We start from the raw sequence: 15,343 nt of genomic DNA, 5'->3' as shown, positions 1-15,343 counted from the left end.
TGGAGTACTGAGGTCTGATAGGGATAAAGGTTTAAAATTTGGTCTACCGTAGAAACGAAGGAATTCGGCTTCCCTGAAGAAAGCGATTAAACCAAATACATTTCGTCCTCCTATACACGAGAGGGCGAAGCAGCAGGATATGAAGCAGCAAGAATGAGGGGCCCGCGGGACTACACTTCCCAGAAGGTCTCTGCGCGATCCCCCGGGATGCTCAGCGGCCGAGGATTGCACTTCCCAGGTTGCCGTGCGGCTAGACGTGACTCCGTCGCCCACTGAGCCAAACTGGAAATGGGCACTGGCTCTCTGGTGGGAGTTGGCTGTTGAGCTGTACATCTCATTGCCTGGAAACGGGAGCCGGAAGGTTCTCAAACAAGATTCCGCTTTCTTAGGGCGGTAACGGCGTGCACGGGTTGGGGAAGGGAGGTAGGAGAAGCGGAGCCGCTCTGAACCATGCTAGGGAACTGTGGGTCAGTCTGTGAAGAGGCCCAGCTTTGCGGGACAGCGGTGCGAGCCTGCGCCGAGAGACGTTCGTGTGACCGGCGGAAAACTACATTTCCCAGCATCCTCTCGGTACCAGAACTACCTTACCCAAAAGCCTGAACGCGATTCATCCAGCTTTTCGCCCTTCCCCGCCAGCTGGAAAGCCGAAGACATGTGGGGTCGCTGGTTTGGGCGGCTCCTGCGTTCTGAAGGCAGCGGGGGCCGCTGGGTTTCAGCTCCCCGCGGGCGTTTTTCCCCGGCCCTGAGGAGAGGTGAGAAAAGGCACCGCATCACCTATGCCTGCGTGCTCTGTAGAAAGACGGTGCCCGTGGTTCGTGCCTGCTCGGGCGAGCGTGAGGCGAGGGTGCCACGCCTTCCAGCCCACTCCGGGTCCTGGCGACCCTGCTCCCGGGCTTCGCCCCGAGGGATTGAGGCGGGAGGGTCGAGGACGGAGAAGAGGACCGCCTTCCTCTTCGGAGGGCTTGCCTCTGAAGGCCTGGCTTCCCGCCTGTCCCCGCCACTAGAGCCCCGCCAGGCGTCTTTCTGAACCCTTCGCATTATTATCAAATGGGGCCGATAATCCCCGCCCTCTCGTAGGTGTGTCGGGAGCAACCGTAAGGTAATCTGTGTTCGGAGAGGCCGGATATCTTTCGCGGCCTGTTCAGACTTAGACTGTGTTGCTTAGGTGCAGTCCTCGAACCCAGGTCTCTGGTAAACTACAGCGTACATTTCAGGTCAGGTGCGCTTTATTTTCGCTGATTTTCAGTACTCTGTAATCACCTAGTAGCCTTTCAAAAAGAAAAAGGAAAGAAAAGAAAACGGGAATGCCGTAACTACAAGGGTTGACTGGGAGGCGCAGCTGTTAGCAGTGTGTCCTGGACGTCTGACTTTATTGAGAGACGTTTCCAGAATCTTTTTTCCCCTAATTTTAAAACTCTTTAAGGTTGTCCGCAGAGTAGGCACTTCGTAATAACCATTGTCTATTCACCTTAAATCTTCAGTGCCGGGTGGACTGAGCCGCCCAGTACCACTACTTTGTGCTGTTTTGCTCATTGTTTCGTTTTACTCACCCAGCAAGACTGCAGCTGTAGATCCCCCATCTATAAGACGCTGTTTAGTTCCCAGGGTCCTTGGCAAGGTATTTGTACATATTCAGGTGTTTAGTATACACGCACATTATGATGGGCTTTACAAAATGGACGTAGCATTTTTTTGAACCCTGGGAAATCACCGCAGTCTCAATCCTTTGTAAACTTTTAGAGCTAATATGATTTGTGTCCCTCTTCACTAAACAAATATTTATTGAGTGTTTACTGTGTACAAGTAGTTTAAGCTTGCCTCATAATGTCAGTGATCAAGGAATTTGAAAACCTTGACCTCTGACCAAGGGAAGGGTCTTAGTTAACTATCATCTAGTCCCATTCCCTATTTAAAGATAAAGGAGGGCACAGGAAGGTGATGTTATTTGTCTAAGTTTTGTGACCAGTAGTGCTGGATTCCTAGTTCATTACTACTTCCCAAACTTAGCAGAACATCAAAAACACCGGGGGTGCTTTCAAAAACACAGATTTTTTTGGCCCTCCCGCAGAACTACTGAGTCAGTCTGGAGAGGTGGAGCCCATAGATCTCTGTGTTAGTTTATTATTTAATATATTAATCCTGATAATTTGATGCATCTAGCAAAGCATACGTCTACATACTAGCATGTAAAAATATATATTAATGATCACCCACGTCACTGAAGTGTTGCAGCTCTGAAATTAGCAGTAAATTTTTAAAATTCTTTAAGTATAGTTGATTTACAATGTTGTGTTAGTTTCAGCAGAGTGACTCAGTTATATATACATATATACACACACACACACACACACACATATTCTTTTTCAGATTCTTTTCCATTATACTTTATTTTTTTCTTTTTAAAAACTTTTTATTGAAATATAGTTGATTTACAATGTTGTGTTAGTTCCAAATGTATAGGAGAGTGATTCAGTTATACATATATATTCTTTTTTTACATTATCTCCCATTATAGGTTATTACAAGGTATTGAGTATATCCATTATACTTTATTACAAGATACTAAATATAGTTCCCTGTGCTGTATAGTAGGACCTTGTTTTTTGAATCCATTTTATTGATATATGTAGTAGTTTGTATCTGCTAAACCCAAACCCCTAATTTATCCCTCCTCCCACCCTTTCCCCTTCGGTAACCATAAGTTTGTTTTCTATGTCTGTGAGCCTGTTTCTGTTTTGTAAATAAGTTCATTTGTATTGTATTAGATGCCACATGTAAGTGATATCATATGATATTTGTCATTCTCTCTCTGACTTCATTTAGTATGATAGTCTCTAGGTCCATCCATGTTGCTGCAAACAGCATTATTTCATTCTTTTTTATGGCTGAGTAATATTCCGTTGTACCACATCTTCTTTATCCATTCATCCCTCAGTGGACATTTATGTTGCTTCCATGTCCTAGCTATTGTAAATAGTGCTTCAGTGAACATTGGGGTGCATGTATCTTTTCGAATTATGGCTTCCTCTGGTTATATGCTCAGGAGTAGGATTGCTGGATCATATGGTAGCTCTGTTTTTATTTTTTTAAGGAAACTTCATACTGTTCTCCACAGTGGCTGTACCAATTGATATTCCCACCAACAGTGTAGGAAGGTTCCCTTCTCTCCACACCCTCTCCAGCATTTATTGTGTGTAGATTTTTTTGATGATGGCCATTCTGACTGGTGTGAGGTGATACCTCACTGTAGTTTTGATTTGCATTTCTCTAATAATTAATGATGTTGAGCATCTTTTCATGTGCTTTTGGCCATCTGTATGTCTTCTTTGGAGAAATGTCTATTTAGATCTTCTGCCCATTTTTTGATTGGATTGTTTGTTTTTTTGATATTGAGCTGCATGAGCTGTTTGTATATTTTGGAGATTAATCCCTTGTCAGTCACTTCGTTTGCAAATATTTTCTCCCATTCTAAGGGTGGTCTTCGTTTTGTTTATGGTTTCCTTTGCTGTGCAGAAGCTTTTAAGTTTAATTAGGTCCCACTTATTTATTTTTACTTTTACTTCTATTGCCTTGGGAGACTGACCAAAGAAAACATTGATATGATTTATGGCAGAGAATGTTTTGTCTATGTTCTCTTCTAGGATTTTTATGGTGTCACGTCTTACATTTAAGTCTTTAAGCCATTTTGAGTTTATTTTTGTGTATGGTGTGAGGGAGTGGGGTTTTTTTGTTTTTGGGGTTTTTTTTTTTTTTTTTTTTTTGGTTGCGCCACGCAACATGCGGGGTCCTTAGTTCCCCAACCAGGGATGGAACCCATGCCCCCTGCAGTGGAAGTACAGAGTCTTAACCACTGGACCACCAGGGAAGTCCTGGGAGTGTCCTAACTTCATTGATTTACCTGCAGCTGTCCAGCTTTCCCAGCACCACTTGCTAAAGAGACTGCCTTTTCTCCGTTGTGTATTCTTGCCTCAGTTGTCAAAGATTAATTCATCATAGGTGTGTGGGTTCATTTCTGGGCTCTCTGTTCTGTTCCATTGATCCATATGTCTCTTTTTGTGCAATACCATGCTGTTAGGATTACTGTAAGCTTTATAGTATTGTCTGAAGTCTTGGAGGGTTATGCCTCCAGCTTTGTTCTTTTTCCTCAGGATTACTTTGGCAGTTCTGGGTGTGTTTTTTTTTTTTTTTTTTTGTGGTTCCATATAAATTTTAGGATTATTTGTTCTAGTTCTGTGAAAAATGTTATGGGTAATTTGATAGGGATCGCATTAAATCTGTAGATTGCTTTGGGTAGTATGGCCATTTTAACCATATTAATTCTTCCAATCCAAGAGCATGGGATATCTTTCCATTTCTTTGAATCACCTTCAGTTTCCTTTATCAGTGTTTTATAGTTCTCAGCATATAAGTCTTTCACCTCCTTGGTCAGGTTTATTCCTAAGTTTTTGTTTTGTTTTGTTTTGTTTTGATGCAGTTTTAAAAGGGATTGTTGTCTTACTTTCCCTTTCTGATATTTCTTTGTTAGTGTAAAGAAGTGCAACCAATTTCTGTATGTTAATCTTGTATCCTGGTACCTTGCTGAGTTCGTGTATCAGTTCTGGTAGCTATTGTGTGGAGTCTTTAGGGTTTTATGTATATAGTGTCATGTCATGTGCATATAATGACAACTTTATTTCTTCTAATTTGGATACCTTTTCTTTTTCTTGTCTGATTGCTGTGGCTGGGACTTCCAGTACTATGTTGAATAGAAGTGGTGAGAGTGGGCATCCTTGTCTTATTCCAGATTTTAGTGGGAAGGCTTTTAGCTTTTCACCATTGAGTTATGTCGGTTGTGGGACTGTCATAAATAGCTTTTATTATGTTGAGACATGTTCCCTTTATACCCACTGTGGCAAGAGTTTTTATCATGAATGGATGTTGAATTTTATCAAGTGCATTTTCTGCATCTGTTGAGACACTCGTGGGTTTTTTTGTATTTTCTTCTGTTGGTGTGGTTTATCACATTGATTAATATGCATATGTTGAACCATCTTTATGATCCTGGGATGAATCCAACTTGATCATGGTGTATGATCCTTTTTATGTGTTGTTGGATTCGGTTTGCTATTATTTTGTTGAGAATTTTTTCATCTATATTCATCAAAGATATTTGGCCTATAATTTTTTTTTTGGTAGTGTCTTTGTGTTGTTTGGGTATCAGGGTGATGGTGGCTTCATAGGATGACTTTGGAAGTGTTCCCTCCTCTTCAGTCTTTTGGAAGAGTTTGAGAAGGATCAGTATAAGTTCTTCTTTGTATGTTTGGTAGAATTCTCCAGTGAACCCATCCCAGTCCAGGACTTTTGTTTGCAGGGAATTTTTAAATTATACATTCTAATTCACTTCTAGCAATTGGTTTGTTTGTATTCTCTCTTCTCGATTCAGTTTTGGTGTGCTCTATGTTTCTAGAAACTTGTCCATTTTGTTTAGGTTGACGAATTTATTGGCACATAATTATTCATAGTATTCTCTTACAGTTTTTTTTATTTCTGCAGTTTCAGTTGTTATTTCTCCTCTTTCATTTCTCATTTTGTTTATCTGGGTCCTCTCCCTTTTCTTCTTGGTGAGCCTGGCCAGATTTGTAGATATTGTTTATCCTTTCAGAAAACCAGCTCTTGGTTTTTTGTTTGTTTGTTTTTAAGATTATTCTTTTTGTTTTGTTTTGGCCATGCCACGCAGCTTGCAAGATCTTAGTTCCCCGACCAGGGATCAAACCCTTGCCCTCTGCAGTGGAAGCGCGGAGCCCTAACCATTGGGCCATCAGGGAATTCCCCAGCTCTTGGTTTTATTGATTTTTTTTTCCTACTTTCTTTTAATCTCTGTTTATTTTCTCTCTCTTTCTCCCTCTTTTTTTTTTTTTTTTTTTTTTCCTCCATGCCGCATGGCTTGTGGGATCTTAGTTCCCCAACCGGGGATCGAACCCAGGCCCTCGGCAGTGAAAGCACGGAGTCCTAACCACTGGATCAACAGGGAATCCCTTTTTTTTTAAATTAATCTTTATTTTGTTTACTAATTTATTTTGGCCATGCTGTGACTTGTGAGATCTTAGTTCCCTGACCAGGGATTGAACCCAGGCCAAGGCAATGAAAGTGACAAGTCCTAACCACTGCACACTAGGGAACTCCTTATTTTCTCTCTGATCTTTATTATTTGCTTCCTCTGCTGACTTCAGGTTTTGTTCTTTTTCTAATTCTTGTAGCTGGTAGGTTAGGTTATTTGAGATTTTTCTTGTTTTTTTGAAGAAGGCCTGTATCGCTATTAACTTCCCTGTTAGAACTGCTTTTGCTGTATCTATAGATTTTTTATGGTTGTGTTTTCATTGTCATTTGTCTCAAGATATTTTTAAATTTCCTCTTTGATTTTGTCATTGACCCACTGGTTTTTTAGTAGCACGTTGTTTACCCACCATGTGATGTTTCTTTTTCTGTGGTTGATTTCTAATTTCTTGCCATTGTAGTCAAAAAAGATGCTTGAAATAATTTCTATTCTCTTAAATTTTTGGAGGTTTGTTTTGTGTCCTAGTGTACGGTCTGTCCTAGAGTATATTCCATGTGTGCTTGAAAAGAATGTGTATTCTGGGGGGTTTTTTGATGTAATGTCCTAAAGATATCAGTTAAGTCTAATTGTTCTATTGTGTCCTTTAGGATCTCTGTTGCCTCACTGATCTTCTGTCTGGATGATCTGTCCATTGAAGTCAGTGCAGTGTTAAAGTCTCCCACTATTATTGTATTTCCATCAGTTTCTCCCTTTATGGCTATTAGTATTTGTTTTATGTATTTAGGTGCTCCTATATTGGGTGTGTATATGTTAACGAGTGTAATATCCTTTTCTTGTATTGATTCTTTTATCATTATACAGTGTCCTTCTTTATTTTCCTTTATGAGCTTTGTTTTACAGTCTATATTGTCTGATATGAGTATTGCTACCCCTGCTGTCTTTTCATTTCCATTTGTATGAAGTGTCTTTTTCCCCTCACTTTCAGTCTATGTGTGTCTTTGCCCTAAAGTGGGTTTCTTGTAGGCAGCATAATGTAGGTTCTTGTTTTATTACCCAGTCTGCCACTCGTGATTGGAACATTTAGTTCATTGACATTTAAGGTAATTATTGAATAAATAAATATGTATTTATTGCCATTTTAAACCTTGTTTTCCAGTTGATTTTGTATTTCTTCTTTGTTTCTTTTGCTTTTTGTATTTCTTTTTGTGGCTTGATGGTTTTCTTTTGTATTATGCTTGAGTACCTTTCTTTTTGGTGTCTGTGAATTTATTGTGTGTTTTTGATTTGTGGTTACCCGGTTTCCAAATATGTTAACCCATTACTATGTCTACTTGCTTTAGACTGATAGTTATATAAGCTCAAACACAGTCTAAAAGATCAACATTTTCGTACTCCCTTTGCCCACATTTTGTGATTTTGATGTCCTATTTTACATCTTCATGTTCATCCTTTTCTGTGCATTGTAGTTATAATCGCTTTCATAAAATTTTTTTCTTAATCTCTGTAGTGGTTTATTTAAGTGATTTACTTTCCTATTGTGATTTTCTCTTTCCTATAGATTCTTGCTTCTCTATTTAGAGAACACTTTTCAATATTTCTTTTAGGATAGGTCTAGTATTACTGTATTCTTTTAGTTTTTGCTTGTCTGAGAAATTTTTTATCTCTCCTTCTATTCTAAATGGTAATATTGCTGGGTAGAGTATCCTAGGTTGCAGGGTTTTCCCTTACTTTGAATATATCTTGCCACTCACTTCAGGCCTGTAACGTTTCTGTAGAGAAATCAGCTGATAGCCTTATGGGGGTTCCCTTGTAACTAATTCTTTATTTTTCTCTTGCTGCCTTTAGAATCCTCTCTTTTTAACTTTTGCCATTTTAACTATAAAATATCTTGGTGTAGGTCTGTTTGGGTTTATCTTGTTTGGGACCCTCTTGCTTCCTGTACCTGGATATCTGTTTCCTTCTTTAGGCTTGGGAAGTTTTCAGCCATAATTTTTTCAAATACATTTTCAATCCCCTTTTCTGTTTCTTCTCCTTCTGGGATCCCTATTACGCATAGATTGGCACACTTTATATTATCCCATAGGCCTTTTATGTTGCTTTCATCTTTTTTTTCATTTGTCTTTCTGTCTGCTGTTCTGATTGGGTGATTTCCATTACTCCGTCTTCCAGATCACTTCTTTATTCTTCTGCATTATTTAGTTTCCTGCTTATTGCCTTTAGTTTGGTTTTCATCTCAGCAAATGAGTTTTCTAGTTTAATTGGCTCCTCTTTTTAGTTTCTAGTTCCTTGTTGCAGTGATCTGTATTTCTATCAATATTCTTAATTCCTTCAGTATTTTTATTACCTCCTTTTTGAACTTGGCGTTTAGTAGGCTGTACAGGTCTGTTTCATTGTTTCTTCTTTCAAGCTAGTTCTCTTGATCCTCTAATTGGGCGTGGTTCTGCTGCTGATGAATTTTACTTATATTTCTCTGACTGAATTTAGGAGAAACAGTTATCTACTGTGGTCTTGAAGGGCTGTTTTTATGTTGGTGTGTCCCTGCATAGCCTCCATGCGTCTAGTATTTTTGGTGTGAGGACACTTTTTAGTATGGATGCCTGCCACGTATCTCCTCAGTGCGTTCTGGTCGTTATCCCCTTGATAGGGGGGTGTGATTGGTGTTGTGGTAACCAGAGCATGCACTGGATGTTGAGCATGGTCTCATCTTTGGTCTGGTTATCACAGCCCTGTCAGGGGCAGGGTTTGTTTGCTCCCCAGTTGTTGGAGTAGAAGCCCCTAGATCCATGTCTGAGCTGTAGTGTAAGGTAGGCAGGACTGGAGCACTTCTTCTGGTAGAGGAGCTACTGAATATGCCTCCGCAGGAGCTGTCCACCAGGAAGTGCACTCTGTCCTGTTGCCTGTCATCCATGTGTGCTCACAGAGTACACTGTTGTTGGCACTGCGCTTGGCCCCACCTCACCTGTCGGAATGCAGCAGTCAGCCCAAATGTCCCTCAGGCGCTATGCTCACAAAGCCACCAGCGCAGGTCCCTAGTGCATTTCCGTTGCAATCACACAGGCACCAGTACTGCTGTGGGAGCCACAGAATTAGCCCAGACCCCAGCCCCACCTCTGTGTGCATGCTAATGCCAGACCTGCCCCAGCCATGGGAACACCCCGTAATCAGTAATCAGCTCCAATGACCCACAGGCACTGAGCTTACAAAGGCACCAGCATCATAAATCTGCCAAACTCTCACATCCTTGGAGACATGGCTCAGGTTTCAGCCCCACCTCTGGGTGTGGGCAACCTACTGGCACTTGCACGTTCCCAGAGCTAGTAGAGCCAGAACCCCACCAGCTGTGAGCATGCTGAGAATCAGGCTGCTATGGTGGGATATCTCCTCTCCCTTCACACATGCATTAACAGTGGGGCTTCTGTGGCAGACCCAGGCTCCGTCCTACACACACTCCCAGTTGCAGCCCGGACCACACTCCAGCCGCTTTATGCTATCTCTTCTCAGACAACATCAGTCCTCTCCCCGGGTCTGTCTGCTGAAGCTCGAGTTTCAGCACCCAGCCCCCAGGTGCACTAGCAGATGGGCGTCTCAGGATGGGGAGTGCAGTGAGGTGGCCAGGACTGGCTGTGCTGGTCTCTGTTCTGCATGCTGCAAGCCGGTTGCTGCACTATTCCCTGAGTCTCTGAAGCGCCCTATCTATTCGGCTGATCTCCCAGCCAGTGAAGGGGGTTCCCAGAGTGAGAGAACCTTTTTTCTTTCACAGCTTCCTCCCAGGGGCATAGGTCCTGTCCCAATTCTTTTTTTTTTTTTTCTTTAGTCCTACTGCGTTACATGGTGATCTTTCTTGAAGCTTTGATTGTATCAGATCTGCCAGTGTTCAGTGGGTATTCTGTGAGAATTGTTCCACATGTGGATGGATTTTTGATGTATTTGTGGGAGGAGGTGAGCTCCACGCCCTTCTATTTTGCCATCTTGATCTCTCCCCTGAGACAAATATTCTTCACTTGGGCCATCTGAGAAATGATTCTTAGTTTCTTTGCATGTGATTTACTTATAACTCACATGCCTACACAAAATATTACCAGCTGCCTCTGCAGTTTTCCTGCTCAGGAAAGAAAGCAGGCCACTGTCAGAGTGAGGGAGGTGAGGGATGAAGAGCAGCAGCTATGTGTGGACTCTACAGTTTGCTTCAGTTTTACATTTTTTCTCAACTTTGATTCTTTGAAGAGCTAAAAAAGGCACAGAGTACAGATGTTGAAGAATATATTTATTATCGTTATTGTTTTCATAGAACTTTGACCTATAGTGGCTGCTTTGACTTAGAAATCTGACCATGCATCAGGGCTACCTGTTGATTTTAAAGCATTATAGGCTTGGACTGTACCTCAGAACTACTACACAAATAACTCTAAAAGTTATGTTTAGGTATATTTATTCAAAATCCTTACGGTTGAGTCTGATATACAGATAGGGTTGAGAACCACTGGCCTACAGGATAAACTTTAAATACCATTGCATTGCAAGCCATGATCTTCACAGTCTGGGCCAGTCTTTCTTTCTAGTCCATTCTCCCTATTCCCTGTATCTACTCTCCTACCTTTGTAGCAGTATTATAGAACTTGTCATTCTCCAGACACCAGATTTTTTTTTAATCTTCCTGTATGTTTCATTTGTTTGTTTGTTTATCTTTAGCAGAATCTGACTTGTATTTCTTCTTTTGGGACACGGTATAAAAACCAGCCTGGTTGTTTTACTCTGCTTCTCTTTAGGAAGTCCAACCAGGATATACGTTATGTGAACTTTTTTTTTTTTTTTATGCAGCAGGTTTACATTTCCCTCATCTTCTCTATTTCCAATGTTACTCATTTAGAATAAATCTTGTTTGAGACCCCATGAATTTACAGAAATCCCCAACCTATTGCTAAAATCACAAATCCAACTATTTTACAACTCATGAAGTGATTTTTATTGATTAATTTTACAGAAGCATAAATATCCTTGTTAAGAGTTGGGTACTGTGAAGAGTGCTGAAGAAATATCTGTATAAGGAAGGCTACCTAGTTTTTGGCTTCTTTCTAAGACGGATTCTCAGGCACCATATTTACCTTCTAAGGAAACTATTATTACCCTCGCTTGTTACCTTCCGTTTCTGGCTGTGGTTCAGGGAGGGGGAACTCAGAGAAAACCTAGTGATAGGGTGACAAATATGGTCTGATTTGCCCTGGACTATCCATCCCTCAGTTCCAGGCCAAGTAAGATGATTGGTTACTATACCTGGCACATTCTTAGAGTTGAAGAGATGGAACTGACAGTATGGGAGACTAAAATGACTTGAGTTCACAGAACAGATACCATAGAGGAGAATGTGCACAGAGAGAGAACTTCAGAGATTAGCAAAGGATCCACTTAGAGTACTTAATGGAGTAGTGAACAGTGTGTACATATGAGAAGACTGCCTGAGACTAGAGAAAGAACCACCCCATATATATATATATATATATATATATATATATATATATATATATATATATATATATATATATATATATATATATACACCATATATGTACGCACATGCACATATATGTATAGTTATATGTATTTAGGGAGAACAGTACCCCACACACCTACAGGACCAGGAACAATGTCTGTTTCCATCAGCCAGGTGGGAAAAAACTCATGATTCATGGGACATTGGGTAGGATATATTTAAGGGTTTTACCTCATTAGTTGGGGATAAATAACCCTAGATTGAGCACTACTCTGGGCCTGAATTATTAAAATCCAGACCTAAAAAAATCAAACCGTTTCTGAGTAATTTCAATGCATTCCAGAATGAAGCTCAAGAATACTTATTATAAATATATCCACCACCAAACAAGGTAACAAACTTATTATTTAGCATCCAATCAAAAATCACCAAGCATGAAAAAATCAGGAACACGCAACCCATAATGAAGAGAAAAAATCATTTGAAACCAAGCTAGAACTGACAGATGTAAGAATTATCAGACATGAACATGTTTAAAAACTTAGAAGATATGGAAAAGGTAAGAAATCTATCAAGTTGAGTTTCTAGATATCAAAACTAGAAGGTTATATATGAAAACTGCATTAGATAGAATTCCCAACAAATTTGTCTTGCATATAACTTGTCCTATGCATCTCTTCCATCTGGTTGTTCCTGAGTTTGGTAGTCTTGATGTTGTCACAAAATAATGTTTCTCTCCTATGAAGAAACTTTAAAAGTAAATAAAATTCTGCTGAGCTCAGAAAAAAAAATTAGTCTTGCAGAAGAGAAGATTGGAAAATTTGAAAATATAGCAATAACAACTATGCAAAGTGTAAAAGAATGTGGGAGGAGGAAGTAGAAAAAAGGTTCCAGTGAGCTCTGAGACATCTTCAGTTGGCCTAATATATGTGTAACCTGAGGCCCAAAAATAGAAGGTGGCAAAAAAATTTTGAAGAAATGATGGGTGAAAGTTTTCAAATTTGAGGGAAACTATAAAATGACGAAGCTCAACAAACACTCAAGTACAAGGAACATGAAGAAAACTAAACCAAGACACATCATTATAAAATTTGTTTAAAGCAAAGATCAAAAGATAATAAAAACAGCCAGGAAAAAAAATTAAATAGCCATACTAAATACAGAGCAACAAAGATAAGACTGACATCAGATTTCTTCTTGTAAAAAAAGGCAATTGAGAAAACATTGAGGCACCATCTATAAATTACTACAAGATAAAAAGCTGTCAAGCCAAGAATTTATTTAGGTCTTCTGCCCAAATTTTGATTGTATTATTTTTTGATATTTAGCTGTATAAACTGTATATTTTGGAAATTAATCCCTTGTCAGTTGCATCCTTTGCAGATATTTTCTCCCATTCCATAGTTTGTCTTTTTGTTTATGGTTTCCTTTGCTGTGAAAAGCTTTTACATTTAATTAGGTCTCATTTGGTTTTTTTTGTTTTTATTTCCATTACTCTAGGAGACAGATCCAAAAAGATATTGCTGTGATTTATGTCAAAGAGTGTTCTATGTTTTTCTCTAGGAGTTTTATAGTATCTGGTCTCACATTTAGGTCTTTAATCCATTTTGAGTTTATTTTTGTGTATGGTGTTAGAGAATGTTCTAATTTAATTCTTTTACATGTAGCTGTCCAGTTTTCCCAGCACCACTTATTGAAGAGACTGTTGCTTCTCCATTGTATATTCTTGCCTTCTTTGTCATAGATTAATTGATCATAAGTGCATGGGTTTATTTCTGGGCTTTGTATCCTGTTTCATTGATCGATGTGTTTGTTTTTGTGCCAGTACCATGCTGTTTTGATTGTTATAGCTCTGTAGTATAGTCTGAAGTCAGGGAGCATGATTCCTCCAGCTCTGTTTTTTCTCAAGATTGTTTTGGCTATTGTGTCGTTCTCAGTTTCTTTCATCAGTGTCTTATAATTTTCAGCATACAGGTCTTCTTGCTTCCTTAGGTTTATTCCTAGGTATTTCATTCTTTTGGATGTGATGGTAAATGGGATTGTTTCCTTAAATTTCTCTTTCTGATTTTCGTTGTAGTGTGTAGAATTACAACAGACTTCTGTATATTAATATTGTATCCTGCAACTTTACCAAATTCATTGATGAGCTCTAATAGTCTCCTGGTGGCGTCTTTAGGATTTTCTATGTATAGTATCATGCTGTCTGTAAACACTGACAGTTTTACTTCTTCCTTTCCAGTTTGGATTCCTTTTACAGTAAGTAAGTCCTCTACATACAAACGAGTTCCATTCCGAGAGTGCGTTCATGAGTCTGATTTGTTCGTAAAGTCCAACAAAGTTAGCCTAGGTACCCAGCTAACACAGTCGGCTATATAGTACTGTACTGTAATAGGTTTATAATACTCTTCACACAGATAATACTTGACAAACAGAAAAAATAAGGAAACATTTTTAATCTTACAGTACAGTATCTTGAAAAGTACAGTAATACAGCACAACACCTGGCATACAGGGGCTGGCATTGAGTGAACAAGCAAGAAGAGTTACTGACTGGAGAAGGGAGAGGAGGTGGGAGATGGTAGAGCTGAAGGATCATCAGCAACAGGAGACGGAGAGCAGGCTGCAATTTCACTCATGCCTGACGTTGATGGAATACACATTTGCATCTTTGAAAGTTTGCAACTTTCAAAGGTTTGTGTGTAGGGGACTTACTGTATTTGTTTCTTTTCTCTGCTGTGGCTAGGACTTCCAAAACTATGTTGAATAAAAGTGGCAAGAGTGGGCATCTTTGTCTTGTTCCTGATCTCAGAGGGAATTCTTTCAGCTTTTCACTGTTGAGTATGATGTTACCTATGGCTTTGTCATATGTGGCCTTTATTATGTTGAGATATGTTCCCTCCATGCCCATTTTCTGGAGAGTTTTTATCATAAATGGATTTTGAATTTTATCAAAAGCTTTTTCTGCATCTATTGAGACAATCATATGTTTTTTATCTTTCACTTTTTTAATGTGGTGTATCACACTGATTGATTTGTGGATACTGAAAAATCCTTGTATCCCTGGCCTAAATCCCACTTAATCATGGCATATCCTTTTACTGTATCGTTGGATTCCGTTTGCTAGTAATATGTTGAGGATTTTTGCATTTATGTTCATCAGTGATATTGGCCTGTAATTTTCTTTTTTTGTGATAGCTTTTTTTTAAATTTAATTTTATTTATTTTTTTATACACCAGGTTCTTATTAGTCATCCATTTTATACACATCAGTGTATACATGTCAATCCCAATCTCCCAATTCATCACACCCCACCCCCACCTCCTGCCGCTTTCCCCCCTTAATGTCCATACGTTTGTTCTCTACATCTGTTTCTCAGTTTCCGTCCTACAGACTGGTTCATCTGTACCATTTTTCTAGGTTCCACATATATGCGTAATATACGACATTTGTTTTTCTCTTTCTGACTTACTTCACTCTGTATGACAGTCTCTAAATCCATCCACGTCTCTACAAATGACCCAATTTCATTCCTTTTTATGGCTGAGTAATATTCCATTGTATATATGTACCACAACTTCTTTATCCATTTGTCTGCCGATGGGCATTTAGGTTGCTTCCATGACCTGGTGATTGTAAATAGTGCTGCAATGAACATTGGGGTGCATGTGTCTTTTTGAATTATGGTTTTCTCTGGGTATATGCCCAGTAGTGGGATTGCTGGGTCATATGGTAATTCTATTTTTAGTTTTTTAAGGAACCTCCATACTGTTCTCCATAGTGGCTGTATCAGTTTACATTCCCACCAACAGTGCAAGAGGGT

General features: G+C 39.5%; 1 protein-coding gene across 3 annotated transcripts in view; it reads left to right on the top strand.

Annotated features, from left to right (window-relative positions):
• The first annotated feature begins 261 nt into the window (after window positions 1-261).
• Window positions 262-15,343, top strand: part of CCDC90B (coiled-coil domain containing 90B) — a 60,313-nt gene continuing 45,231 nt past the window's right edge. For all 3 annotated transcript variants that reach the window (XM_057553918.1, XM_057553917.1, XM_007168553.2), the window contains exon 1: window positions 262-752. Coding sequence is in view for 2 of the 3 variants with exons in the window: in XM_057553917.1 (XP_057409900.1) it covers window positions 653-752 (100 nt within the window). In the remaining variant the exon portion in view is untranslated. The remainder of the gene's footprint in view (window positions 753-15,343) is intronic.

Source organism: Balaenoptera acutorostrata, chromosome 9 (assembly GCF_949987535.1).
Source record: "Balaenoptera acutorostrata chromosome 9, mBalAcu1.1, whole genome shotgun sequence".
Classification (NCBI taxonomy): Eukaryota; Metazoa; Chordata; class Mammalia; order Artiodactyla; family Balaenopteridae; genus Balaenoptera; species Balaenoptera acutorostrata.
Note: the sequence above shows the minus strand (reverse complement) of the source record. Positions and strands in the feature narration are given on the sequence as shown.